We start from the raw sequence: 12,303 nt of genomic DNA on the forward strand, positions 1-12,303 counted from the left end.
TGGAGCATGCGTGTTTTTGGGCGGGAGCGGGGCCGAAGACGTAAAAGCCGGGTTCCCGGAACACTAGCGGGAGTCTCGCGGCTGAGGCGTGGGGATGGCTTTCCGCGGGAAGAGACCGGAGCACGGCGGGCCCCCGGAGCTGGTGAGGCTTGCGGCTCGCGCGCGTCCTTCTCTCCTCCATTTAAGGCCCTCGCGTCTTGATTCCTTCTATACTACTCTTCTCTTTTTCTTTCCCGCAGTTTTATGACAAGAATGAAGCCCGGAAATACGTGCGCAAGTAAGGGGAGCCTAGATGTTGCGCGGCGTCGGGGTTCGGGGGCCGGCAAGTTACCCTGATAGCTGGCGCTACTTGGAAAGCACGCAAGAGTTTGGGGTGTTGGGGAAGGAAGGGACCCGGATCGATCCTATTTTTTACGGTGGGAAAGGCAACTTTTGAGTAAATCTCGGAACCCTCTGGGCCTCGGTGAACTTAGCATTAAAATGGAGGTGAATCATGCGTACTTTCTCCAGGGGGTTCTCAAAGTTTCATGTGACAGCTTGTTTGAAGCATGCGGTAAAATCGGCAGGGGCGGTGGATACGTGTAGGGGGGTCAGTGTTATTGAGGGGGAGGAAGTAGTATTCCCAGAATGCTGTGTGCCCCTGTTTGCATTATCATTAAGGTCTTATGACAAGTGTTGGTGTCGTATCTGAATTTCAGGGGGGCAGTTAACTTGTGTTAAGCATAGAGTCATTTAACAGGTGAAGGCTAGAACAGGGACTTCCAAGCCTGCTCTCTCTGATACCACTATTCTAGAGATAACTGTTCTCCACTTTTCCATTCAAATTAGAGTCCAAGACCAAGGCCAGCAGAAATCTCTGATCCGGTTGTCATTATGTAGCAACATAAGCTTTTTTCCCAGCTGCAGAATTCAGTGCGATTCTTCCTCTTGATCTTGGGAAAGGCAGAGAACGCCAAAGATCCGTTTTGTTAAGAGGCAGTATTCTCTTTTGAAGTCATGTTTGGTCTGAGTGAGTTACTGTGAAGAAAATGTTAACATTTTACCTCTTTTATGTTGACGATGTGTTGAAATGCTATTTGGAGCACATCGGGTTAAGATATATTACCAGGATTATTGGGTTGGGTAAACTATTACAATTAATTTTAGTATTTCATTTTAATCACGGCACTAAGAAAGTCCCACGTGGCTTGCATTATATTTCTCATGGGTAGCAACTGCTATGGATTTTTGTTGTACCTTGTTGAGCTTTATACAGGAGAGAAACTATGGTGGGTAATTTTTCCAGAAAACGTGTTTTTAAGTAATAAACATATCAGAACCATATGGAGTTGAAAAGAGGCAATAGTCATTAGCTAAGCGATTTATTCCCTTCACATCAGTTTTGCAGCCGGCAAAGTTGTAATTTGTGTCGCAAAATAACTTGTTGCTGTATTACATGGACTTTGGGGGTCGCTTTTAAATAGGTGTAGTTGGGTATGGTGACTGGGACAGTACCTCAGGGTGATTGTGCCTTGTTCTCTTTCTCTTCTTTTGCTCTGAGCAATGTTTTAGCCCAGAACTCTTTTATCACTTGTGTTTTCTGCCTTCCCAGCTCACGGATGATTGATGTCCAGACCAAGATGGCTGGGCGCGCATTGGAGCTCCTTTATCTGCCCGAGGGTCAGCCCTGTTACCTGTTGGATATTGGGTGAGATCCTGGGGCCTAGTTCAGCTTGTCCAGGTGGAGGAGTGTCTTTCCTGCTCACGCTATTGAGTTCCTGTTTTTATTGTGTCTTCCAGATGTGGTTCTGGGCTGAGTGGAGATTATCTCTCGGATGAGGGGCACTATTGGGTGGGCATCGACATCAGCCCTGCCATGCTGGGTAAGGATGTGCTACTTAGCATTGGAGCAGACTACGCTTCATGAGTACTGAGCAGCTGCGCGTCGTCTGTTTTCCTGACGTATTATCGTCCAATGTAGATGCGGCCTTGGACCGAGACACTGAGGGAGACTTGCTTCTGGGGGACATGGGCCAGGGCATTCCCTTCAAACCAGGCACCTTTGATGGTTGTATCAGGTAAGAGTCTTCAGTTCCTGCTTTTAGGCCTGCAGGTCAGTGCTTCCTAAACTGGTTGTGCAGAGTTACACAGGAGACTTAGAAATACACATCCCTGGTTAGAGCAGTTTTTATATTACGCATTTTTTATATTTTGAAACGGTCTACTCCTTTGATCGTCTTGCGCTGCCAGGTTCAGGTACCACTGGTATAGATTATAGATTCTCTGTGCTTTGTTGGAGGGTGGTGGAGAGGTGGCTTCTGACACCTCTAGGAGCCATCTTGTGGGCCCCAGCAGCCATCTCGTTTCCTTCTTTTTGACTAACTGTAATGGAGAGTGGTCCGGGATTTGCCAGTTTCTTCAGTGGCTTAGTCCTTTTTGGGTTGTCTGGGTTAAGTTTTGAGCCTTTACGTAGTACTTCGATAACAGATCTTAGAACGTTGAAGTGACTGTTAGAAACATGAAGTTGTTCTTTGTGTCCTGTGGTAAATTGTTGATTATTTGGTGTATTCTCTGTTCTCTTTGTCGATGGGTGGAGGGTAGGGGATAGGGGAAGAAGTCAGCTTTAATCCTGTGATTGTGGGTTGAGCATTAGGGATCTGGGTAAGCAGTAAAAATGTAGATTTGAAGATTTTCTTCTAGGGTAAGGGATTAGTTTACATCTGGGAACAAGAGTGGGGGAAATCATTTCAAGGAAAGCAATTGCTTTTTAGTAACGGTTGAGTGAAATTGTTCTAAGCTGCAGCAAACCAAAGGCCAGTGATACTGTCTGTATGTTTTAGGAGTAAGTAGTCACTTTTTATTTGTTTTTGAGAGAGTATGGCAAACTTACTATTTTTTTTTTTTTTTTTTTTTTAGCATTTGTTATATGTAAGACATGGTACAAGGTGCTGCGAGGTTTGTGGAAATACAACACAGTCCTTTTAATTTTTTTTTATCGTTTGTTTTTGAGACAGAGAGACAGAGTGCAAGTGGGGGAGGGGCAGAAAGAGAGGGAGACACAGAATCCGAAACAGGCTCCAGGCTCTGAGCCGTCAGCACAGAGCCCGATGCGGGGCTCGAACCCACGAACTGTGAGATCATGACCTGAGCTGAAGTCGGATGCTTAACCGACTGAGCCACCCAGGCGCCCCCCTTTCTTTTAATTTTTAACTCTTCGTGGTGTGTCAGGTGCTATAAGACAGGGGCCATACAGCTAAACATGAAGTTGAGTGTGGGGTGGGACCAGAGTTGTGGGACCCACCAGAGCGGTGAAGAAAAGCTAGAGAGCACGGGGAAGCCTTGAGGAGGAGGAGGGGCTGGGGTTGTGCCTTGAAGGCTCAGAGAAACTTGGATAGTCCTGGGACTGGGGATGGGGCTCTGAGGGAAGGAACAGTGTGAACGAAGGCACAGAAGTGCCCAGGGAAAGGAACCTGATAGATTGTGGGGAAGACCAGAGGTGTTTTTTTAAGTTTGTTTATTGAGAGAGAGAGCATGCATGCAGGTGCATGCAAGGAAAGGAGGGACAGAGAGAGGGAGAAAGAGAATCCCACGTAGGCTCCTCCAAGCTGTCAGCACAGAGCCCGACTCAGGGGCCGATCTCAAGAGTTGGACACTTAACCTACTGAGCCACCCAGGCACCTCAAGAATGAGAGCTTTTTAAATTCCGTGCTGAGAAGTTTGAGCTTTATTCAGTAATTGATGGGAAGCTAGGGAGTAACCAGATCAGAGCTGTATTTTGGGAAGATTATTGAGAGGAGAGGAGAGGAGAGGGGCATCTGGGTGGCTTGGTTGGTTGAGGGGCCGACTCTTGATTTCGGCTTAGGTCGTGATACCAGGGTTGTGGGGCTAACCCCCGTGTCGGGCTCTGTGCTGAGCATTGAGCCTACTTAAGATTCGTTCTCTCTCTCTCTCTCTCTCTCTCTGTCACTCTCTCTGCCCCTATTCCCCTGCTAGCTTGCATGTGCTCCCCCACTCCTTCAAATTAAAAAAAAAAAAGGAAAAGAAAGGAGAGATTAGTTAGGTTGTTGAAGCAAGCTGGAGGTGCTGATGAGTGCTGACCAGGAGAGTGGTAGAGGAAGGTAAAACCTGGGAGAGGCAGTTGGACAGACAAGTGGGGTTTGGGCTTCCATTCATGTGTGTACACAGCAGTGAAGGGGGAAACACCTGAGTGGAGTACATAATAGTTGCTTGAGGGTTTTAAATCTGGGGATGGTGAAGACACCTAACAGGTACAGTTGAAGGAACCGATTGAAGAGGAGAATAAGTGAATGAGTGCCTTTGTGTACATACTATAAAGGGGTTTTCCCTTGATTAGAGGAAGGGAATGAAGGGGTAGGTGGCAGAGAGCCTTGACACACTGAGGAATTTTAAATTTGAGCTGCATGGAGAAACAAGGTTGAGAAAATACTGGTTTAGATTGGCTACAAGGAAGCTAATGCCAACCTTCTCTCTACTCTCCTCCATCCGGTATTATAGAATGGTGACCTGGAGTGGATCTGCACAGGCCCAGAAAGAGAGTTATAGGCAGGAGGGTTTCACCTGGGGCTCAAGGATTGTGTGTGGTGTTAGAGTCTTGAAGAGGCTGGAGAGAGCAGTGCATGTTGGTACTTGTCCTGACTGGGGTCCTTTCCTTTCTCAGCATTTCTGCTGTCCAGTGGCTCTGTAATGCAAATAAGAAGTCTGACATCCCTGCCAAGCGCCTATACTGCTTTTTTTCTTCTCTTTACTCTGTCCTGGTGAGTATGAGATCGTCTCCCAGTCTGGGCTGGCCGCTTCTCCCTTCTATAGGCAGTAACGGAGTAGGAAGTTTCCCAGGGGAAAGCCATTCAAATGGTACTGCATGGGGTGGCAGGACCTTATCATGGTTCTCCTGTCTTGGCCTAAAGAGAGAGCTTGGTGGTCTGACGCTCCCTAATGAAATGGCAGAAGATGGTGGTGTCTGAGACTGATCACAGTTCCTGTGTCTGGCTGCACTAAATTTTAATCGGAAGTTGGTGTAGGGGCACGGACTCCACGGAGTGAGGACAGAGACCTCATGTCCAGGGCACGCAGAGTGCTTACATCCTGTGACTCCCACCCTCCCTCTCCCCTACTGCTGATGCTCAGATGGGGTGCAGAAGGGTTATTTATCACAGACAGAGCCTTCAGTAGCTTTTTATTTTTGTAACTGATGGTGTTGATTTCAGTTGTTTAATAGGATCAATTGATAGTTTGAGATTTTAAGTCCTAAAAATGAGTTCTTTTCCTTTTTGGAGCAGGCCAGGTATATCTTGGTTCTTCTTAATCACCTCACTTCATCCCTGGTTTTCCTAGAATGGGTTGTTTCTTGTGGATGGCTGGCTGTCCTTGTGTGTTACGTGGTTTCTGTTGCACACACACACACTGGGGTTAATCTGAGGTTCTGACGGCCTTTGTGTTTGCCTTTCTGTGGAAATGGTTTTCCCTTCTATGTTCAGCCAGCTCCCTGTTACAGTCAGGACTCTGCCCAAGTGCTCCTCAGAGAGAGGCCTTCCTTGAGCCAAAAATAAACCCAATAGTCTCCTGTCACTTACCATTCCTTTGTCCTGATTTGGTTTTCTTCTTGGCACTAAGTCACCACCATGTATCAGCTGCCTTTCTCACCGCAGCGGGCCTTCAGTTCAGGCGCTCTCTCTTTTGTTCACGGCTACATCCCCAGCCCTGAGAACAGGGTCACGTGCACAGTGGGATTTCAGATATTTAGTGCACGAGGAAGAGAGAAGTGTTGGGCCCTGAGCCCATGGTATGTTTGTAGGAGAGTGATGTTTCTGTGGCTTATAGGTCCGTGGAGCCCGGGCTGTCCTGCAGCTGTATCCTGAGAACTCTGAGCAGGTGAGCGCCTTGGCTACTGGAGGTGCCGGGGAGGGGGAGAGACCCAGAACAGGTAAGCTGTCCTGTGCCTCCCTCACCTGCCCTCTTGCTGTTGGGAGGTGACGGGACAAGGAGATTGTTGCTGACTGGTGGGAAAAGTAGGGAGTGAGTACCTGAGGGAGAGGTTTCTGCGGGGTAGGATAGGACCTGTGTGTTCTCTCGGCTGATCTGTGGTGTTACAGTTACGAGGATGTGTCTGATTGCTGTAACCAAATGAATGGCAGTGGGGGGAGGATTTGATAGGATGGCAACAGCTGTCTGTTCTGTGGCCGGTTGTCACGCCATGGGGATGAGGAGATACAGGTGCAGACCCTGATAGGCCAGTGGTGAGCTGTCCCCGGCCCCTAACTTGAAGGAGTTTGTTTCCTGAATGGTGGCCTTTCATTCCTGAGATGGGAGCAGGGAGACGGGTCCCTGGGCTAGAAAAGTGAGAACCAGGGGAGTTGCTGTTCCAGCCTGCGCTTTCCTGTGTATACGCCTTTTGGGGACTCAGAATTGGGAACAGTTTGATGAAGACCTTCAGCTCTCCTGGGTAGGGTCCGCCCTGGGGGGCAGACTGGCTTCTCGAAAGGAGTGGAGTGGAAGCTGTGTGCTCCCCCAGTCACCCTGCCTGACTCGCTGCCGTTTTCTTCTCAGTTGGAGCTGATCACGATCCAGGCCACCAAGGCTGGCTTCACTGGTGGCGTGGTGGTGGATTTCCCCAACAGCGCCAAGGCAAAGAAGTGAGTGCTGGGGGCTAGTGCACTGTCCGCGTTGAGCAGAGAGGGCGTTGGGGTGATGAGTGGGCCAGAGGAGTGCTCGGCTGGGTCACCGGGGCTTACACATTCTGCACCTGTTCATGGGAAGGAGTGTGGAGACTTGTACCTGTGCGTGGCTTTATGAGCCCAGCCCTCACTCTGTACTTTTCTGGTTTCAGGTTCTACCTCTGTTTGTTTTCTGGGCCTTCGACCTTTCTGCCAAAGGTGAGGGATCCAGAGTTTGCAGGCTCGTGTCCTTTAGATTCCCTTCTTGTGGGGCTGGGCCTGGTACCTGTTGGGAGGACTCAGGCCCGGGTGGCCTGACCTTCTGGGGTGGGGCAGGTGGGTTGAGAGATCTCCAGGTTGACTTGACCTAAGAGCACGCTGGTCCCCGCAGGCCCTGACCGAAACTACCGATGAAGAGGAGGCCACGGAGTCTGCGTTCACGAGTGAGAGGTGAGCAGTTGTCACCCCTGCCTGGAGTGCGGGGGCTTGCTTCTGCCGGGGTCGTCCTACGTGGCTCTCTGCTTGCACCAGGTCTCTTAGGTTCAAGCGTGGCAGTGACACCAGGGTGGTAACAGTGGGGAACCCTGTGGGCCTGTGCCCGCTCCTGCCTCAGGCTGGGCAGCAGGGGCCCTTCTGGATGTCTGTGGACAGCCACGCCACCATCTTTCCTTCCTCTCTCTGCCTTCCCTATTGCCAGGACTGCCGGGTTGTCTCCTCCCTCCCCGAGGCTGCCTCTGCCACCTGCATCCTGGCCTCTGTCCCCTCTTGGCTCTCTCTCCCTCCCCGCTCCTGTGTCCTCATGTTTACTCTCCTGGGTCATTCCCTCAGTTTGCAGAGACCCTGTTTCTTCTGTCTCCTCCCGAAGCGCCCTCACTCCCCCCGCCGCGCCCCCTCGTGCATGGGCTTCCCTCTCGGTCACGTCTCACATGTGCCGCTTGCTCCACCACACCATTCTGTCACTCGTCTCTGCTCCCCCCTCCGTCTCCTCACGGATTGCTTTTCTCAAGGCCACGCCAGCCTCTGTCTTGCCAAATCTGTGGCTGCTTCTCAGTCCGCTTTCTCTCTTGTCCTCCTCTTAACCTGCCTGTTCTTGGGCACTGGCAACAGCCAGCCACTCCCTCGATGCTTTTCCCAGTTCGGCCTCCTGCCTGCCATCCTGGTTTTGTCCTCAGCTTGCTGGCTCCTCTTTCTCCGAGCACTCTGGGGCCCAGCCCGGACCCTTTCTCTCTCTGCCGCCTTAATCACCAACTCTAGGTTCGTTGCTTTGGGTTTATGCCTATGGTCTCAACCCCACCTCCATTTTCCTAACTGCCTCCTAAGTATCCATACCTAGGCTTCCCACAAGTATTGGGAACAAAACCCAGCTCTTGTTTTTCACACCAAGACTGCCTTCCTCTGTCCTTCCCCGCACAGTCATTCTTGTCTTTCTTACCTCACATCTGACCAGTCCTCTGTGTTTGTCCGGGTGACAGCCGGTCCCCTCCCCTGGTCTGAACCCCCACCGTCCTTGCCTGGAGTGTGGAAGCTGCGGCACTGGCCTCTCTCCACTTTGCCTCTTTGAATTTATTTTCTGCACAGCAGCAAGGTGAATTCTTTCTTTTTCCTTTAATTTTTGAGAAAGGGAAATCACACGTTGCCCTTTATCTGTTCCAGTATCCTTGGTGAGTTCTCCTTACCCTTTATTTTCCGTACCACCTTTCACTGTTCTGAATCCTGTGTGTTTGTTTGCTTGCTGGTTCTGTGTCTCCCCAGCCAGAAGGAGGACTTGGGCTCTGCTGGTGTGTCCCTGATCCCAGAGTAGGGGCTTATTATTAGTGAAAGGTTTCCAGTGTTCGCTGACTGGATAATTGATGGTAAGGCAGTGAAGGAGGTTATTTCTTAGTTCTGGTTGATGTGAGTGAGAAGTCTGAAGACTTTTAAGACATTTAAGGGGAAAAATGCACAGAGAACTGGTCAGGAAGGCCACGGGTGGTGAAGATCACAAGTGTATTCCTTGTGTCCACTCCAGAGTGGAGCCCCCTGACCTCCCCACGGTCATCTCTGTTAGCTTCCTCAGCCCGTGTTCCCCATGGGGATTTGCAGGCCGGGGGGGGGGGGGGGGGGGGGGGTGGTGCTCTCCTAGATGTTTTCTGCTCTAAGGCACCCACCACTTGCTCCCAGCAAGTGGCGCCCTCTCCCACCTCACGGAGGATGTGCACGTGGTTCAGCCCCCTCCATCCACCATAGAATCCCTCTTGTCCTCACACTGGGGTCTACAGACGACGTGTAACTGTAAACTTAGGTAAGCGTCCGTTTCTCGGCTGTTCAGCAAGGGGATAATGCCAGCACCCGGGCAGCGTGTGGAGGAGCAGAGCGCGTGTGTGTGGGCAGACCCGGCACAGTGCCCGGCACAGCCTGTCTCCCTGGCTCTGTGGGCACTCGCTCTGTGAGTCCTCGGCTCGGGGGGTGGGGAGGGGGCAGGGGGCGGCAGGGGGCTGTTGTCCTTTGGGACGATGATCTGGCCTTGTCGTGTTCTTGTCGTTTTGTCTAATCATTCTTGTTAGTCTCTCTGACTCTCTCTGATGACTCGGTCCACCTGTGGCATTTGCCACTACTGCCCAACTTCCTTCTTGGCACCTTTGGTCTGGGGCCCTCGCTCACTGCCCCCACCTGCTGCTCTTATCTGCCCCCATGACTCTTTCTCATCATTACTTGTATGGCTCCCAGCTTGCCACCCAGCTTGTCCTTCCTTACAGACCCTTGATCATTAGTCCTGTACTTCCAGCCCCCTGTTGTCAGCTGCCTCCTGCTTTGCACTTGGTGCCTCAGACTCCTGCCCCCCTGGTTGTGGGCATTCTTAATGTTTCTTTCATGCACCACTGCCTGTACGTGCTGAAGTGTCTAGATCACATTGTCTCACTTCTTTGTTGTGAAACCTCATTGGCCGCCCACTGCTTACTGATGGGAGAGCACACTCCTTGCCTGTATCCACACCTCCGTGAACTGGCCCAGCCAAGTGAGATTCTAAGATTTTTTTCTTTTTAAAATTTTTTCATGTGTTTTTACTCAGTTTTGAGAGAAAGCGTGAACAATGGAGGGGCACAAAGAGGGGGGAACAGAGGATCCAAAGCAGGCTCTGCACTGACAGCAGCCAGCCTAATGTGGGGCTCAAACTCACAAACCGCAAGATGATGACCTGAGCTGAAGTCCGACACTGAAGCGACTGAGCCACCCAGGCGCCCTTAACTTTCTATTTTAGAGGAAGGGAGAGAGTGTGTGAGCAGGGGAGAGGGGCAGAGGGGGGAGAGAGATTCTTAAGCAGGATTCATGCTGAGTTCAGAGCCTGACACGGAGCTTGATCCCACGAACCACGAGATCATGACTTGAACCAAAATCAAGTCAGATGCTCAACCGACCAAGCCCCTGAGTTTTTTTAGTTTTTAATGATTCCGACTTTTATTGTTAGGTCAGAACAGATGAGAAGTAGCTGCAAACAGGGTCTGTGCTGGAATCCGGCCTGCACTGGCCCTCATGCAAGGAGGGAACTTGTGCTTTGGACCCTCAGGATCTCACTTGGACCCCTCCCCTTCTCTCGCCTGGCACACGGGACTCTTGTTCCCTAATTCTCCCTCGGTCCTTTCAGTGCCGCACCCTTGCGTGGTTCTTCTGGTCTTGCTGCCGCCCCACCTTCGGCTTGCAGAAACGCCCGCTTATCTCAGCAGCCTTCTTGTTTTTCGCAGACTCTGCTTTTCCTTTCCGTGTCATTCCCTCAGTAGCTGCTGGGTCTCTGCACTCGCTTTGCCTGGTGTGGCTGGTCCCTGCCCTGGCCCAGTCGTGGGCTCTTCAAGGGCAAGCCTGGTTCGTATCTGCCGTAGGACATCCATGGGTTCGGCGCTCAGGTGCTCGGGAAATGGTTGTTACTCAAATGGCGAGCGGTCCTCCGTGGCAGGAATTATGCTGGAAATCGTTTGAGCCCAGCTGCCAGGTGGGGATGTGGTTTAGGGACAAAAGGCTTCTCCCTGTTCCCAGGGCCTCTCTCCCATGGGGCTGTGAGGGGTCCCTTTTCTCCTCAGCCAGGGCTGGAGGCCAACATCAGTGCTTGAGGATCCTTGTCGCGGCTGCCGTGAGCTGACAGCCTTGTTTTCCTGCCTCAGACATCTGTCGTTGCTGGGAACCCCCACGTGGTCTATGCCAGGCACGCCGACCCCGCAGCCGGACTAGGGTCCGAAGTCGGCAGCGCTGGGCATCGGGCCTCTGGCTGTCCTTGGCAGTGCCAGGCTCTCAAGGGCTGACCCCGGCCCGTGTTGCCCTAAAAGTAGCTCGGCCCCCTGCCTGCCCGACAGGCAGCACCTAACAAGGGAACACACCTAAACAGGTGGTCGCTGCCACAAAGATGCCCGTGAGGGAGTGGGGCTTCTCACCTCCCGCTCTTCTACCAGATAACTGCTTTGGCCCCAGGGGATATCACTGGGGGAGGAGAGGTGTCCAGAAGCAGGGACTTCTGTGGCAGGGGCATCGGAGGCCGCCTGCCCCGGGGAGGACCGCTATTTTTCCCTGCGTGGACTAGCTTGAGTGCCACGTGAGTTCCACCCGTGCCCTGAGAGCTGTGTTTCCCGCATAGGATCCAGCGCAGGATGGCGAGGCGCGGGGTGGTGAGGAAGAGCCGTGAGTGGGTGCTGGAGAAGAAGGAGCGCCGCAGGCGGCAGGGCAAGTGAGTGCCTGGGCTGGGGACAGGCTGGGGATGGGGGGAGGGGGCGGTCTGTGGCCACCAAGGGGTAGTCTGCACTTGAAAGGGTCCCTGAGGTAGGTCCTTTGTTCTTTTTTCTGAGACCGCCCCCTTGTCTCCTTGCCACAGGGAGGTCAGACCCGACACCCAGTACACCGGCCGCAAGCGCAAGCCCCGCTTCTAAGCCGTTGGCTCCATGTAACCGGGCAGCTCGGGTCTGCACAGTTGCAAGCGGGCAGTTTTCTCTGTCGAAGTGCCTACTTGCATCCGCTGACAAAACATGGTTTTAGAAATGTTTTCAAGTTCTAACCGTTTTTCTTTACTAACAAAAGTTCTAAAAGCATCTTATTTTGTTCTAAAAGCAATAAACCACTTTCTGTGGAACTGTGGCTCTGGCATTTTCTAGCTCTGGGATCCTGAACAAATCTCGAGTTTCTCCGAGTACTTGATTCCCCTGATCCAAAAGAGGCTCGAAGAACTTGAGTGTATGAAAAGCACCCTATTTTAACCTACAAGGAACACAGGTAGATTGAATTTTGGTCTGTTTATCCCAGCACTAGGCAAATTTGGGAAAAATGGGTGGGGTCAAAGTATCCGTGGGACCCACTGTTCTGAGGCCACCGCCCAGCCTATGGTTGTCCCCCAGTCTGAAGGCGGCATCCAGCCAGGGCCCGGGCTGACCTTTGGCCCTGAGCTACACCAACTGCTGATTGGCCCGCACTTGGTTGCCTTTGGGTGTGTCTCCTGCCCGATTACTAGTGGTCAGGAGAGCAGGCAAGCCTGCCCTGGGATGCGGGGGAGGGGGGGGACTGTAGCAGCAGGCTAAGCAAATGGGGATCCAGGGCTCACTTGTGGCTACTGGGAAAGTGGAAGGAAGGGTAGATCTGAGCCCTCAGCACAGAAGGGGCGGGGCATCAGGCTTTAAGCAGGAGTAGAAACGTTCAGGCT

General features: G+C 52.0%; 1 protein-coding gene and 1 non-coding gene across 2 annotated transcripts; both read left to right on the forward strand.

The window, feature by feature from the left end:
• Nucleotides 1–38: 38 nt before the first annotated feature.
• BUD23 (BUD23 rRNA methyltransferase and ribosome maturation factor) lies at nucleotides 39–11,739 on the forward strand. The gene is made up of 12 exons (XM_007073878.3): nucleotides 39–142; nucleotides 240–277; nucleotides 1,592–1,687; nucleotides 1,780–1,862; nucleotides 1,961–2,057; nucleotides 4,658–4,754; nucleotides 5,818–5,868; nucleotides 6,544–6,629; nucleotides 6,824–6,869; nucleotides 7,042–7,100; nucleotides 11,251–11,340; nucleotides 11,485–11,739. Exons 1-12 carry the CDS (start codon nucleotides 95–97, stop codon nucleotides 11,537–11,539), a joined length of 846 nt encoding a protein of 281 aa, XP_007073940.1. The 5' UTR covers nucleotides 39–94; the 3' UTR covers nucleotides 11,540–11,739.
• LOC122234803 lies at nucleotides 10,659–10,789 on the forward strand. The gene has a single exon (XR_006212754.1).
• Nucleotides 11,740–12,303: the final 564 nt, after the last annotated feature.

The sequence above is a fragment of the Panthera tigris genome, chromosome E3 (assembly GCF_018350195.1).
Source record: "Panthera tigris isolate Pti1 chromosome E3, P.tigris_Pti1_mat1.1, whole genome shotgun sequence".
Taxonomy (NCBI): domain Eukaryota; kingdom Metazoa; phylum Chordata; class Mammalia; order Carnivora; family Felidae; genus Panthera; species Panthera tigris.